General features: G+C 39.4%; 1 protein-coding gene across 2 annotated transcripts in view; it reads left to right on the top strand.

The window, feature by feature from the left end:
- Positions 1–11904, top strand: part of RRN3 (RRN3 homolog, RNA polymerase I transcription factor) — a 49005-nt gene extending 37101 nt beyond the window's left edge. For both annotated transcript variants that reach the window (XM_071211340.1, XM_004471861.4), the window contains exons 13-19: positions 1161–1291; positions 2398–2528; positions 3511–3695; positions 5437–5545; positions 7476–7628; positions 9155–9242; positions 10134–11904. In XM_071211340.1, coding sequence (XP_071067441.1) covers positions 1161–1291; positions 2398–2528; positions 3511–3695; positions 5437–5545; positions 7476–7628; positions 9155–9242; positions 10134–10316 — 980 coding nt within the window. In that variant the 3' untranslated portion in view covers positions 10317–11904. The remainder of the gene's footprint in view (positions 1–1160; positions 1292–2397; positions 2529–3510; positions 3696–5436; positions 5546–7475; positions 7629–9154; positions 9243–10133) is intronic.
- Positions 11905–15172: the final 3268 nt, after the last annotated feature.

Here is a 15172-nt window from a genome sequence, read left to right as displayed (position 1 = left end):
ATTTGAAACTAGAGAGAGGTGATGGTTGTACAACATCCAAGTGCACATTTACCACTGAATTGTACACTTTAAAATGGTTCGTTGTAGGTTGTGAGAATTTCAGTTCTCTTAGTCTAAAAATAAAATTATATAAGCAGCTTGGTTAGTCTTAGGCAGAGAGCAAATTATACTCAAGACACTCTAGACATCTAAGAACGGTACAGGAGATGTTGGCTTGTGGTGCTCGGTATAGTGTGGGGTTGAGAAGGTCTGCCTGGTACCATTGCTGTTCCAGGCGTGGCCCAGAACCACCCTGATAGCCTTCTTGCTCTCATGGAGCTTTCAGTCTAGTGATTTTGCTATGAGAAAAAAAAATTTTTTTTTTTTTTCTGTTCAAAGATTTAAGAATGAGCTCAACCACTTAGAATAATAGACGAGTCTGAGTAGTATTTCTCTCTTAACTTTCCTCCTATTAGAAAAGTTGTACACGTTGAATAGAAAACATATTGAAAATAAAGGAAAGTATAAAAAAGACAGTTTAAATTACTGTGTTCTCACTGTTTGGAAAACAGTTATTGCATTTTGATATATGTCTATTGTCGCAGTTACTATTTCTTTATAAATTTTGGATCACACTGTACAGTTTCATAACCTGCCCATTTCATCTAACTCTTGTAAACATTTTCTCATAACATTCACTGTTCCTCTAAAATGTAATTGTTAACGATGCTCTAGTATCCCATCATATTGATTTAACTGTTCCCTATTTTCCCATTATAATGAGCCTCCTTGCACATGTTGCTTTTTCTTTTTAAAGCAGTTTTATTCACACACCACACAATCCATCCAGTTGTACCCATTGCTTTTGATAAATTCCTAAGAAGTAGAATTACTGTGTCAGAGACTTCTGCTGCATGAAATAAAATTGCTCTCCAGAATGGTGTTCATACGGAAACCATCACAATATGTGGCAGGTTCAGGCCTGCGTTCTTACCAGGGCTGGATTATTATACTTAAAAAGAAAGAAAAATCTCTGCAAAGTAAAATGGGACTTCATTTTAATCGTAGCTTAATGGTTGATGTGTTTCTTAATGGTCTTGTTTTCTTTCTTAAATTTTGGCAAATGAAAACAGCTTACAAATACATATTTATGAGACTGAAATGCTTTATTTTCCCTATAGGCAAGATTGATAACAGCAAAACTAAGGATTTATATCGAGATCTGATAAACATTTTTGACAAACTCCTCTTGCCAACTCATGCCTCTTGCCATGTGCAGTTTTTCATGTTTTACCTCTGTAGCTTCAAATTGGTAAGTAGGACCGTCATTAACATCATCTTAGCTTATCTTGGTCTCGCCCACTAATAATTTTTTCTTAAAAAATGGGCGGGGAGACCATAAGTTCTTTAACTGAGTCTTTCTGATTGTTTTTCTTGAGCTCTGCATTTCGCTGCCCCTCGTTAAGCTGCACTCCCTTTTCGACATGTGGGAAGGGCAGAGGGACTTGCTGCTGCCTGTGTGCTAGCTAAGGGCCCTGAAAACGTCACCTGCGTTTGGGCACGAAGCAGTGCCCTTCCCCTCAGCTCAAGCCTTTCTTCAAATCTAAGCTCCTCTGAGAGCTGTTGAGTTAGCTTTGTGCTCTCTCAGGTGGACTCCTCAATATCTCAAATAAACTTTTTAATCCAGAGTTTTAAAACCTTAGGCCTTTTGCTTTTGGGAAACAAAAATCATGAAAGGTTCTTTTTTCTCTTTTGATGCTTCCTAAAATAGTTAGGAGAGTACTGATGATGGGTAAGAAAAGTTAATTTACCCCAAAAGTTTGTGTTGATAGCTTTTGAAAAGAACTTTTTGGGGTAGCAGTAGAGGGAAGAGTTGCACCCTTTATTAAAGAAACACTTTTGTTCCATGATTAGCATAATTAGTTGAATCCTGACTGTAGTTTAATCCACAGTTCTGTCTCTGATTAAGATCAATATGCGCAGTCAAAGACTGGAAGGATACTTCATACTCTGAAAGGTACTGTAGAAGGAATTCCCATGCAAGTATGGATTATCACTGGTTTCCAATTCCAGCTGAGCATCAGAATCACTTGTAGAGCTTTTAAAATATGCGATTCCGAAGCCCTTGTCACAAACCTCCTGTACCTTCAGGGCTGATTTTGATGCTTAGGTAGGTTTGGGATCCATTGGATCATTTACTGCCCAGGATGCCTTGTGTTTTTATAGTAGTATCTTATTTAAAGTGTTTTAAAAATAAGAGCTTTGGTAACTTTATTCATTATTTATTTATGAGTGTAACTGAGACCCTAGAATTTTCCCACATCCGTGAACTAAAATCTTAGGATTCTGATAGCCAGCATGTCTTAGACATTAAAAAAAAAAAAAAGAAGGTCAGACCAATGCCTTCTCTTTTTATAGGGATTTGCAGAAGCTTTTTTGGAGCATCTCTGGAAAAAATTTCAGGATCCGAATAATCCTGCCGTCATCAGGCAAGCTGCTGGAAATTACATTGGAAGCTTCTTGGCAAGAGCTAAATTTATTCCTCCTATGTAAGTAACCTAATTTTCTAAATGCATTTTTGTATCATGCTTTAAAAAATTAAAGCATTGTCTCAAATCAGAGAACTATCTGCGTTATTTTTTGGTCTGTTTTTGAAGTGGAAAAAAAAAAGCTATTAATTACCCCTCATTTTATGTAAGTGATTGTTTCCAAGAGACAACTTCAGAATGAAGTGCCTCCTTTTTTTTTTTTTTTAGATAAAGAGAGTCTTATATGCATAGCTTTTGTCATCTGTTCTGTGTGGTTGCACTTGAACGTGAAGACCCATTTGTTCTCATGCATACTACACAGTGTTCTATACTATTCCAATTCTTTTTATAGGTTTGTCGTTTTTGATTTGCATTTTGAATCAATTGTATCTTTTAAAGATAATAGAAAGACCTTATCTAGGAGGGCCAGCTCTGGCCCTTGTTTCTTCAACTGGTCTTTGGGCAAGGCTGCTGTTAAGAATCCTTCCCCAACAACTGAAGGCTCTCTGGCCATTTTGGCCCTAAATTGTTGACCTGAGGATTACATCAGAACCCTGTAAGGAGTGGTGAAACCAGTCATGTTTTCCTTGTAAGATGTTGGTAAACATACCCCATTCTTTGACAGTATCTCCCTTGGAGAATTGGAGGTGGTGGTGGGGAGCATTGAAGAAACCCTTTTGAGTTGATTAGAAGAAACTTTCCCCATCCCTTGGGACTTCACGCATCTACCAGTTCTTCCTAGAAATTCCGGGCTACTACCTTGTAATTGGGAGGTTGTCTTCCACCTCAACCCATTCTTTTCATTCCTTTGTTTGCTTTTCTGTGCCAGGGGTAAAGTTTAAAGAAGCCTGTAGAGTGTTCATAGTTTGTAGTGTGTATAACACACTACATGGAAACACACAGTAACATAAAAACACAGTTTTTACTCCAGTTTTTTGTTGTTGTTTTTTTTTACAAAGCAAGTAATACTGGTTTCTCTCTCTCTCTCTCTCTCTCTCTCTAGAACTGTAAAATCATGCCTAGACCTTTTGGTTAACTGGCTGCACATATACCTTAATAATCAGGATTCAGGAACAAAAGCTTTTTGTGATGTTGCTCTCCATGGACCATTTTATTCAGCCTGCCAAGCTGTGTTTTACACTTTTGTTTTTAGACACAAGCAGCTTTTAAGTGGAAACCTGAAGGAAGGTCAGTTTTGTGGCTGTTTTCTCTAAACTAGGGTTTCTCAACCTCAGCACTTTTGACGTTTTGGACCAAATTAATCTTTATTATACAGGGATGTGTCCTGTGCATTGTAGGGTGGTTTGCAGCATCTCTGGCGTCTGCCCACTAGATGGCCAGTAGCATCCCCCTGCCAGTTGTGACAACTAAAACAAAACCAGTTGGGGGATGTGTGCACACAGTTGCCTCTGGTTGAGAATCCTAGTTCTAAATGGAAATTTTTGTACCTATTGTGTTATATATGTTTTTATCTTGAGTAGTTCTAAAAAGATGTATGGGTTAAAATTAGTTGTATGAACTAGTAGTAGGACAAAGCTTTATCACCAGGTAAGCAAAATGTCTGCTTTTGTTTTTATAAATAAATAACAGACATTTTGGTTAAAGAAGATTTACTTCTTGTATGTAAGCCATGAATGACATTGGCCCCTTTTTTTTTTTTTTTAAGATTTATTTTTTTTATTTATTTCTCTCCCCTTTCCTCCCTCCCCACCTCCCAGATTTCTACTTTCTGTGTCCATTCACTGTTTGTTCTTCTGTGACTGCTTCTATCCTTACCAGTGGCACCGGGAATCTGTGTTTCTTTTTGTTGCATTATCCTGTTGTGTCAGTTCTCCATGTGTGCGGCGCCATTCTTGGGCAGGCTGCACTTTCTTTCATGCTGGGCGGCTCTCCTTACGGGGCACACTCCTTACACGTGGGGCTCCCCTACGCGGGGGTCACCCCTGTGTGGCACGGCATTCCTTGTGCACATCAGCATGGCGCATGGGCCAGCTCCACACGGGTCAAGGAGGCCCAGGGTTTGAACCGCGGACCTCCCATGTGGTAGGCGGACGCCCTATCCATTGGGCCAAGTCCACTTCCTGACAACGGCCCTTTATGTCATTTTTATCAAAAATATACATTGAAGAACCGCCTAAGAAAATATACTTAAGCACAGTTTGTTCTGCTTCTTAAATAAGTGTGGTGTCTTTATTTCATTAATATAGGAGGAGAATTATATTCATTAGTTCCAAGGCAGTAGTCTTAGTTGAAATTTTTTCTTCTACTTTCAGTTTTCGTGAAATACAGACAACTAATGCATATTTGAAAAAGGCTCAACATGACTAATAAAGTCATGCAAGTTAAATTGAGTTTTCTCTTATTTTGTTTCGTTGGCTGTCAGGTTGGAATATTTATGTTGAGGAATTCAAAGAGACCTTCCAGGCTGTTCATGGTCATTACTTCTAGGAAGTGTGGGGGCTTTTACTTTGTTGCTTTAACTTCTTTCTTATTTACATTTTATTACAATAACCTTAGATGATTTTTTAAAAATTTCGCTTTCTAAGGAAGCCTTTCTAAATTTCATAATTGTTAGCGAAAATCAAATCACATGCTCATTTTTAGGGTTTTTTTCTCTACCAACTCAGTGTATGCTGAGCTTGCATATATTCAAATTCCAAACTGAAATACAGGCTTAGAGCCCACTAGGAACACGAGCCTTACATCAAGGAAAAGCTGGCATGCTCATAAACAAATGTGCTTGGCTTAGTGAGCTGCTGCTTCTTCTGCATGTTGTGTACTATCTCCCTGTACCTTTATTTTAAGCAATTCCACAAATAAATAGTATGTAAGTCTGTTTTTAAAATGTGACATAATCTGTGCTTTTAAATGTATCTTAGATTTTTAAATTATATCTGTTCCTTTTTAAAAATCTTTTCTTTAATCAAAGGCTTGAGGTACCTTCAGAGTCTAAATTTTGAACGCATCGTAATGAGTCAGCTAAATCCTCTGAAGATTTGCTTGCCCTCAGTGGTTAACTTTTTTGCTGCTATCACAAGGTAAATTATTTACACTTTTTGCTAGAAATTATTTTAAAACTGATGAACCAGTTTTTGCAGTGAAGAATGCAGTGGAGCTGTTGTTTTTATACTGTGGAGGCATTGGAATAGACACTACTTTTTATTCAACAGAAGCCTAGGTGCTTTGAAATAAGGAAGGCAACTAGTAAGCTAAGAGGTACAAACCAAAGATGCTTAATAGACTGACTCCTAATAGATGTAAACTGGACATAGATAAATATCCAGCCAGAAGAGATTGGTTTAGAATGGGACTGCCTTTTCTCAGGCCTGTGGGTGCAGCACACACATAAAACATTTACTGTGTGCCTGGCACAGTTCTAAGCACTTTAACTCATTTAATCCTCATACAACTCTGCATTATTAACCCATTTGTAAATGGGGAAAGAGGGGCACAGACATTAAATAACTCACTTGAGGTCCTATAGCTACACTGAGCCAAGATTTGAATACAGGCAGTCTGGCCTCTTCATAAGCATTCAGTGTGTGTGTCTGCTTTGTGTAGGAAGTGAACTGGAGATTGTGGGCATTAATTTAATCAAGATGTTCAGTCTGGACCAAAGGTTAATATCCTTAACAGAAAGAGTCTGTTCTATTAGAGGACAAGAATGATCCTTCATTCCTCAGGCCCCTTTAGCCTGCTTCTCTCATTCAGCAACTTTAATTCTCCTTTGCTGGCCATCTAGTTCAAGATGATAGTATCCTCTCTCTCCTAAGATCTCAGAAAACAATAGTAAAGAATTAAAAGGATTATAGAAACCTACCATAGGCAAGAGTGATTCATAGTTAAAAAATGTCAGCATGTTGCTGGGAGATGGGAAGGAGCTTGGAAAAAGAGTAAGGGCTCATGAGGCAGACTGAGGCAGCTGCACCTAAGAATGTATTTGGGCTTGGTATGTGCAGCTGAGGTTAGTAGTGAGCTATAAGGCTAAGAACAGGATCAGAATAAAAGTCTGTATCTAAGGCTTATTAAGACAGATTCTCAGCTATTCCTTTCACTTAATGGTTTTGACAGTCCTCCATATTGACACGTAACCTTTTGATTTTAACTGCTGTGTAATGTTCTATTATTTTTTTTAGATGAGTTCTTTGGGATTTGAGTTGTGTTGGTTTTTGAGTATTGGTAACAGTGGCTTAGGAGCATTTTATGTGTCCGGGTATATAGGCTCACCCTTAACGTGTCACACACAAGTGCGGTTGTGTAGGCGATGCGCCTCATCAGCTTTAGCAGGTATTGCAAATTGTTTTCCAGTGTGGTTTTGCTGAGCTACACTCCCACCAGGAACAGAGAGTCAAATACAATCCTTGGTTAATGGAACAGAAATAGAAGTCTGTTGCTTAAAGTTGCACTAGTGATCTGAAAACCTTAGAAAACATATCTGAATAAATACTGTGGGAGGGGAGGGTGGGAGGGGAGTTCCAGACTCATTCAACCCTGTGTCCCTCCCTCAGGAAAGTTCTAATTTTTTCCACCAACAACCAGGCTTCTCGAGCAACAACCAACTATTCCTTCTCACTAAGTCCTCAATCTCTTTAACCAAACCTTTTAGTTCTTTTGCAAACATTTTTTTAAAAAAAGCTATGTAATTATGCAAATTTGTGCCTTATAATCATTTTAATTTTTAGTGGATAATACCTATTAATCTAAGCCTGATCCCATAGAATTTCTAAGTGGTAGCCACATTGCATTTTTCATTATCAACCTTAGAAATAGCAGACCCTGAGAACTGTACCATAAAAGCATTGCTTTCTGCTTTCTGTTGTTGTTGCTATTATTATTATTATTATTTACTCCAGTTATCTTTAGCAGTATTGGCGTGGTCAGTGTAGTGGTCACACATAAACCATTGTGCCCAGATGGAGGGATTCCATCATGTTAATAGCTCTGTCTATCGGTTTTGGTGTCCCACAGTAAATATCAGCTAGTCTTCTGCTACACCATCATCGAGAGGAACAATCGCCAGATGCTACCAGTTATTCGAAATACAGCTGGCGGGGACTCTGTGCAGACCTGCACAAATCCACTTGACACCTTCTTCCCCTTTGATCCTTGCATTCTTAAGAGGTAGGTACTCTTTGTATTAGTCAGCCAAGGGGTGCTGATGCAAAATAACAGAAATCGGTTGGTTTTTATAAAGGGTAATTTATTTGGGGTAGGAATTTATAGATACCAGGCCATAAAGCATAAGTCACTTCCCTCACCAAAGTCTTTTCACGTGTTGGAGCAAGATGGCTGCCTATGTCTGTGAGGGTTCAGGATTCCTGGGTTCTTCTCTTTCTCAGTCTTCTTTTTCCTGGGCTCAGGGTTTCTCTCTTCCTGGGGATGGCTTCTGTTTTCCCTTGTGAGCTTTTCTTCCCGGGGCTCCAATTTAAGGCTTCAGCATCAAACTCCAACATCAAAACTCTAAATCAAAAAACCCTCAACTAGGTCCTTTGCATGCCTTTTATCTGTGAGTCCCCACCCTTTGGTGAGGTTTTCCTTAACACCCTGCTGGCACAAGAGGGCTACATAATTATTCAATCAAGTAAACCTATGAATCGAATATAATCTAATATGCCCAGAGGAAAAGATCAGTTTATGAACATAATCCCATATTTCTTTTTGGAATTCATCAGTAATATCAAACTGCTACACTCTTAAACAGTTGATGCTGGCAGTGGTAAATGTAAATGCCATATATATTTACTGGCCTTTCCTGAGATTGAGATGTAGGGAGTCATTGTCACAAGCGGCCCCTTTCTTGCTGTTCTTTGGAGTCTCATGGTCTCTTTGCACATAGCTCACAGGCCCCAGGTAGGAAATGACTGTCACAGTCTACTGAATGTCATGGACACACAGAGCTGGTAGAGCTTTCCCTCAGTAAGAATCCAGATTGACAGCAAAGGTTTTTGTTTGTGTTTCTCTAAATCCTTGACTGAAATATACAAGGGCTTAAAATCTATCTTGAGCTACCAAGAGAAGGGAGTATGCTGCCTTTTCTTAGCTCTGCCAAGTGACTTGCTCCTTCCTTTAGAGACCACATCCCATACTGCTGTACAGGATAAACAAAAGCCAAGTGTTTTATCTAGTTGGATAATTTTGGAAAACCACTAAGCCAGTCTTAACTTTGCATCCATATAAGGAAGCCAGATTTTTGTTTATTACACATTTTCTAACTAGCAACACTGTTACTTTGGATTATCTGGTCCCCCAAATCTTGGTTGACTAAAAAACTAGGTTAGTTTTTTTTCCCCAGACTTCTTAATTTGCAGCAAGTTACTATAGTAATATATAAAAGGATATTCCAGAATATTATAATTTAGTTTCAATTTGCATATACTATAATCTGCTTGTCAGACTTTACAAAGTGTAGAAAGTGAAAGGATGAGACACAGTAGATGAAATAATTCATCTGTGTGAATGGATGAACTCTTAAAAAGCATTAGATATGGTACTTGCATACAGTATTTTTTGACATTGTGGTTGTTTGAGCCATAGTTTTCATTATTGACTTTGGGAGATGGGTCTTGTGAGAAAAGAACTAAATATGTTTGACCTTCTCTATAATATTTAACTCTGAAAAGTCATTTAACTGGTATTTTTGTTTACAGATCTAAGAAATTCATTGATCCTGTTTATCAGATATGGGAAGACATGAATGCTGAAGAACTTCAAGAGTTTAAGAAACCCATTAAGAAGGTGAATTTATGATTCCATATACTTTCTGGGAATCTCCTTTGTGGTTACAGGTCCCAGTCAAATAGTGAACAGCAATGCTAAACTTAAAAATACTACATTTTATTTATTCTGTTTTTTAAAATTCCAAGCACAGATTTAGTTCTTATGAAAAGAGTTTTTGGTTTTTTAATTAAAGTTACATCCTGACTTTGGGAAATGAAATTTAATTGAAAACGAGCTAAACAAATTTAAATTTACATCTTATCTGTTGATTATTACCACCAAGTAACAATTTTAAATTACCTCATACTGACATTATACTGGACGATTACAATGATTTTGTAGATCTTCCTAATAAATAGGTAGTAAAGATACTGATGTGCAGCATATCCTCCAGTGCAGTATCAGGTGGGCCTGGGTCAGTTATCGTCAAAGAAGAAAATTATAATCAGTAGTAATTAGTGCTATCATTTTCTTTCTTTATAGCAAATTTTTTCCACATTAAAAGTCAGATTTTTCATGATTGTCTCCTTTTTATAGATAATCATCAGAAGGGCCATTTTAAGTTTACTTTATATTTGGCTTGGGGCATGGGGGCATGCTGTGTTAGATACCAGAGCTGTAACATCAAGCAAGATAAACATGTCACATCAGTGCCCTCGTTGAGCTTAAAATCTGTTTGAAAATCAGACTTTTTCACCAGATAGTTAAAGAACATGGTGAATATTATGTCAGTGATTTATAATATAGAAGACCATATCAGAGGGATGCTTTGGACACTTTTGGAATTGCTTCAGTTATTTTCTTTACCTTCATCTTTACAGAGGTAGCACATTTCTGAGGAAAGGAACCCTTGAAAGCTTCTGAACTATCACTTGTGAATCTGATTGATAAGCTCTGTTCTTTACACAGGAGATGGTGGAAGATGAAGATGATGATTTTCTGAAAGGTGAAGTTCCCCAGAATGATCCTGTGATTGGGATTACACCGAGCTCCTTTGACTCACATTTCCGAAGCCCCTCGAGTAGTGTGGGCTCCCCCCCAGTGTTGTATATACCAGACCAGTCCCCTCTGATATCAAGGATCTGTGATTGAGAGCTACGCTAGAATCTGGACACGTTTTGTTTGTGTTTTTTTCTTTCCCTTTTTCTTTTTTGCTTCCCTTACAGACAAAAGGAAAAGACTGAATATTATGTGCAATATTTTGCAGTGGGGTTGATGGCAAATGTTGAGGACTGTTTGTATGTTTAATGTATACATTTTTTGTTATGACTTGACATAATTATTGTGAAATTTCTAATTGCACCAGTCTATTTTAAAGACTGCATTTTAAAAATAGGTTGTAGTCAAAGCCATAGTCACAGGACTGTGTGGATTTCTTTTCAGTGAAAAAATCTTCTAGGACACTATTTAAAGACTTGAGCTAGAATGTGTTTATTTTGGACACATTGTTTGCCTTCTGCTGTATTTGTTTTTGTGTGGGGGATCTAGCTGGAAAGTGGGGATGGTCACCAGAGTTGGTCTGGGATGCCCAAAGTTGGGGCTGGCACTTAGATTTCCAGGGACTTGAGAGACCAATAAAGGCCAGTAAGGAAGAGATAGAGAATTTAGGGAATCAGAACCAGACAAATAATACACTTGTGCTGTATAAAACTGAATTTAAAAGAAAAAATTGATTTCAAGGTAAATGTAATTCATTTTGACTGAAAATTGGGTTGGACTTTTATAAAATATATTCGTAGTATTTTACTCTTTGGCTTAAGAGTGGAACTGCTCGTTTTTAGTAAAATGTTATTGCAAGTTTTTTTTTGGACCAGCATTGGTTGACCGCTTTGAGAATTTCTTTGTCCAAATATGAAAAAAAGAGTTTTTTCAGTTGTCTTGGCGCAGTGACTTTGCTAGTAACAATAGACTGAGGTTTTTACTGTAGCTGCTATCTAATGGCTGGTCATATGGATTCAGCTGGATGAAATCCTCTAGTGAGGCTCTTTTTGTATTTTTATAACCAAACCCCCAGTGAGGGGATTCTTAAGACAGCCTTGCTTTATAACAAATTTGTGCATTGCTAGAGTCATTTTGAACCCCGTGAGTATTTTTGCTTTTTTCTCTGTGTGTACCTCTTTGTTTACTTATGAAAACAGGCATCTTTAAACATATTTATTTTTCTGTTCTTAAAAGCCAGTAATGTTTGCTGATCACAGATATTTTGTAGTAATACAATACTTGCTCTTTCCTAGAGTTTTGTGCACTCTTGTATAATTATATCAATGGTAATGTAGAATTTAAATTTCAGTTTGTAAATATCTTTTCGGAAAATAGAAATTTTTATTGCTTTAAAAAGTTTCAGATTTGGTGATCTTTCAGTAACTTGGGGAAAGTTACTGAACTTTGAGAACCTTAAGAGTTCTGTTTTTTAACTGCTGACAAGTGGAATTTTTTTGTAGTGGATAAAAAGAGTAAATGAAAATATGTCTATTGACTTTAAAGGTAAGTGGGGTTTTCTCTGAGGCTTGGAAAGTAGTTTTAATGTAGGAAGATATATTGACAAATAAGTGTTTAATTTCAAAGAAAGAGTTTCAGAAAAGACCACCATGAAAATAAGACAATGACATGGTTAATCTGGAACTTTAATTCTTATGCCATTAAAGGGAGGTACCTTAATAAAGAAGAGTTCTCACATGAATGTTCTTTTGTTTTCTGCGTATTTTTTACTGCTCAAATGTTATGAAAGCACCATTTTGCAACAGAAAAATTGCTCCTTGAACCTTCACTATTAAAGAGAAAGCATTGCCAGTGTGATTGGGCGTATTCAGAAATAAATTGCATGCCATTGTTGAGGGTGGCTTCCAGGTATATCATCTTAAGTGTCAGTAACTGCCTGCTTGCATTCAGCCAGGGGTGATTGACTTGAACTTGTCCTGTATTTCAAGGGAAGCGAACACTTTTTCAAAATAGTTACATGTTTTGAAGGAACATCTATGGGGAAAATGGTGAAACTCCCTGGAAATTGTATGAGAACCAAGGGGTTTTTCTTTCCCTCTTCTGAGAAGTGAACCTTCATTTGGGTTGGAGTTCTCAGGGCCCATCTCTCGTGATTCTGTGTGCTCTGGTTGGATCCTCCCTAATGAGATGGGGCTAATTCATGCAGGTGTGGCAGAAGGGTTAGTGGGTATCAGACCTGGCTTCCCTACCTATCGAGGTGTGGCAGTTTGATATGGTTCATGAATTCCAAAAATAAATACTGGATTCTGTTTGTAAACTGGTCTGTACCTGGGTGTGATTAAATCATGATTAGGGCTTTGATTGGGCCATGTCAGTAGGGTGTTAAGTCCCCACCCCTTGGTGGATAGGACTTCCAGATAAAAGACATGACAAAGGACAGAATTGGAGTTTTGCTGCTGGAGTCTCGAGCTGGAGCCCTGGGAAGTAGGCACACAGAGGAGCTTGGTCATGAGGAAAGAGAGAAGGCCCCAGGAAGAGAAGCAAGCCATTCACCTGATAGTCTACAGCTAGCCCTGTGGAGAGAGGCAAAGGCTAGAGAGCCTCGTAGTCTACAGCTGACCTTGTGGAGAAAACGAGCGGAGCCCATAGGGAAATGAACCCCAGGAAGAGGAATCCAGGAAGCCCGAACCCTGGCAGACAGCAGCAGCCATCTTGCTCCAGCACGTGGCAGTAGACTTTGGTGAGGGAAGTAACTTATGCTTTATGGCCTGGTGGCTGCAAGCTTCTACCCCAAATAAATACCCTTTATAAAAACCAACTGATTTCTGGTGTTGTGCATCATCACCCCTTTGGCTGACTGATACACCAGGTGTGTGACTTTCAGCAAGTTGCCTCCCCGTTTTCACTGATCTGTAAAGTAGAAATATCTGCTTAAAACTGAGGATTCAATAAAGGGTGCTTGCAGTCACTTAAGGACAGCTGCTGTTTGGCTGCCTTGTGAGAAAGTCTAGTTTACCAGGAAGCACTTTGAGGGAAAAGTCTTCTCAAGACAAAGATCATTTCTTCCATATTACCTCCTTGGCACTAATTTAGGAGATCTGTACTGGAGAGGAAGGGTCAGAGTGCTTTGCCAGTGGCTTGTGATGGTGGTTCTTAACCTTGGTTATGCCTGAGAATCCTCTCAGGACCTTTGAAAACCTTTGGCTGCCCAGGCCTACCACAGCCCAATTAAATCAGTCTCCAGAGCAAGGGGCTGAGCATTGATCTGTTCATTTTGTAACATATAAAATTTGCCATTTTAACTATTTTTAGAGTACATTTCAGAGATACTCATTACTTTTAAAACGTGCTACCATGGCACCATCCATTACCAAAACGTGTCACCCAAAACAAACTATCCCTGAAGCAGTAATGCCTCATCATTCCCCACTCTTCCTCGCCCCACCCCCACCCCGGCAAATGCTAATCTACTCTTTATGAGTTTGCTTATTCTAGATATTTCATACAAATGGAATCATACCACTGATGTATTTGAAAAAGTCCCTTAGGTGATGCTGAAGTGTAGGCAGAGTTGAGACTCATTTATTGGCTCACAGCTGCACTTTTTTTTATCAGATGAGCATACATAACTCCATAACTCCACGTTGCTAACTCATCAAATGCTTTCTTTTTGTATATTTCAGTTAATCACCATATGCGTTTTTAGTTGTATTTACATTGCATATACTAATTTGAATCCTTTTGCTAAATCTTTAAAAGTATCTACATAACGTAATTTCTTAATCATGATATACGACAGTGTTGCTGAGCTGGGATTATGCCATACCTTAAAAGTTGATCATGATTATCACTATCATGAATAAAGCTGCAAAAACATCTTCCATCCATGAAGGGTGGTTTTTTGTTTGGTTGTGATACTTGGTTGGGTTTATTTAGGTGAATGGTTTCTAGAAACACTTCCATATAAATATATTGTTTGAACCTTGCAGTCAGCCATCTTGTGAGGTGGTCAGGGCAGGGCTGGGAAGCTGGGTGGTTGTCAGATTAGGCCGACCGGTTCCACATAGGGAAGGCGCTGGTGTGGCTGAGGAAAGGGGCTTCAACCCCAGGGCAGTAGGAGCTGTAGAAAGGGCTGTGGGCCAGATTTCATTTTAGAACTATCTCTGGTTGCTAAGTGGAGATGAGATGGGCCTGGAGAGGTAGTAGGGGGAGCTCAGTGGGAGGTGGGCACGGGGTCTAGGGGGGACCCTGTTAGGGTCGGCAGGATTGGTTGGCAGGGGGCAGGGTTTCACAGAGATGTATGGGGTGGACTTGAAAGGCGAAGGAGTTCCAGAAGACTGAGGTTTCTGGGTTGTCCAAAAGGAAGGTGAGGCCCTGGCCTGGGATGCAAGTGGGCTGAGAGGTGGGAAGTGGGGGCTGGGGAGGGAAAGGGCAGCCCCGTGCCCTTTTGGCTGGGCCCAGTGAAACCCACTTTTCGGCGACACTTTCTCCTCTGTCATATGCAAATTCTTGGGAGTTCACTGCACGTATGTGGGCCAATCCGTGTCACCTCCAGGCTGCAAGTGGTGTGCCAGCAAGGCAGGGCCTGGCACAGTGGAACCCCCCACCCACTTACCGTGACCAAGATAAACGTTTGCCGGGGCGGGGGGGGGGAAATACTCTCCTAGTTCAGCTTCCCACCTATGGGGAAACCATGTCCTTGGCTCAGTAACCCAGCCTGCACAGCCCCTTGCCGGCTGGTTTACATGGGGTGAAGGCAACTTCATTTCTGAATCACTCTGTGTGGTTTTTTTTTTCTTTTGTCTTATTTTGTCTTTTTCTTTTTATCCTTTTCATTTCTGAATTAATTGGACTTGGAGACTGGATCCCGCCCACTCTTGCTGCGCTCGCCCTCTGGCTGCAGACTTAGTTTACAGAGCTTCTCCCCTGGGACCCGGTTTCCGACCAGGCTTCCTGCATCCCCTTGATCAGGTTTCCTGCATCCCCTTCAGGCCTCGCTCTGGGAGGTG

The sequence above is a fragment of the Dasypus novemcinctus genome, chromosome 23, assembly GCF_030445035.2.
Source record: "Dasypus novemcinctus isolate mDasNov1 chromosome 23, mDasNov1.1.hap2, whole genome shotgun sequence".
NCBI lineage: Eukaryota > Metazoa > Chordata > Mammalia > Cingulata > Dasypodidae > Dasypus > Dasypus novemcinctus.
The sequence above is the reverse complement of the archived record's forward strand: the minus strand, read 5'-3'. Positions and strand labels throughout refer to the sequence as shown.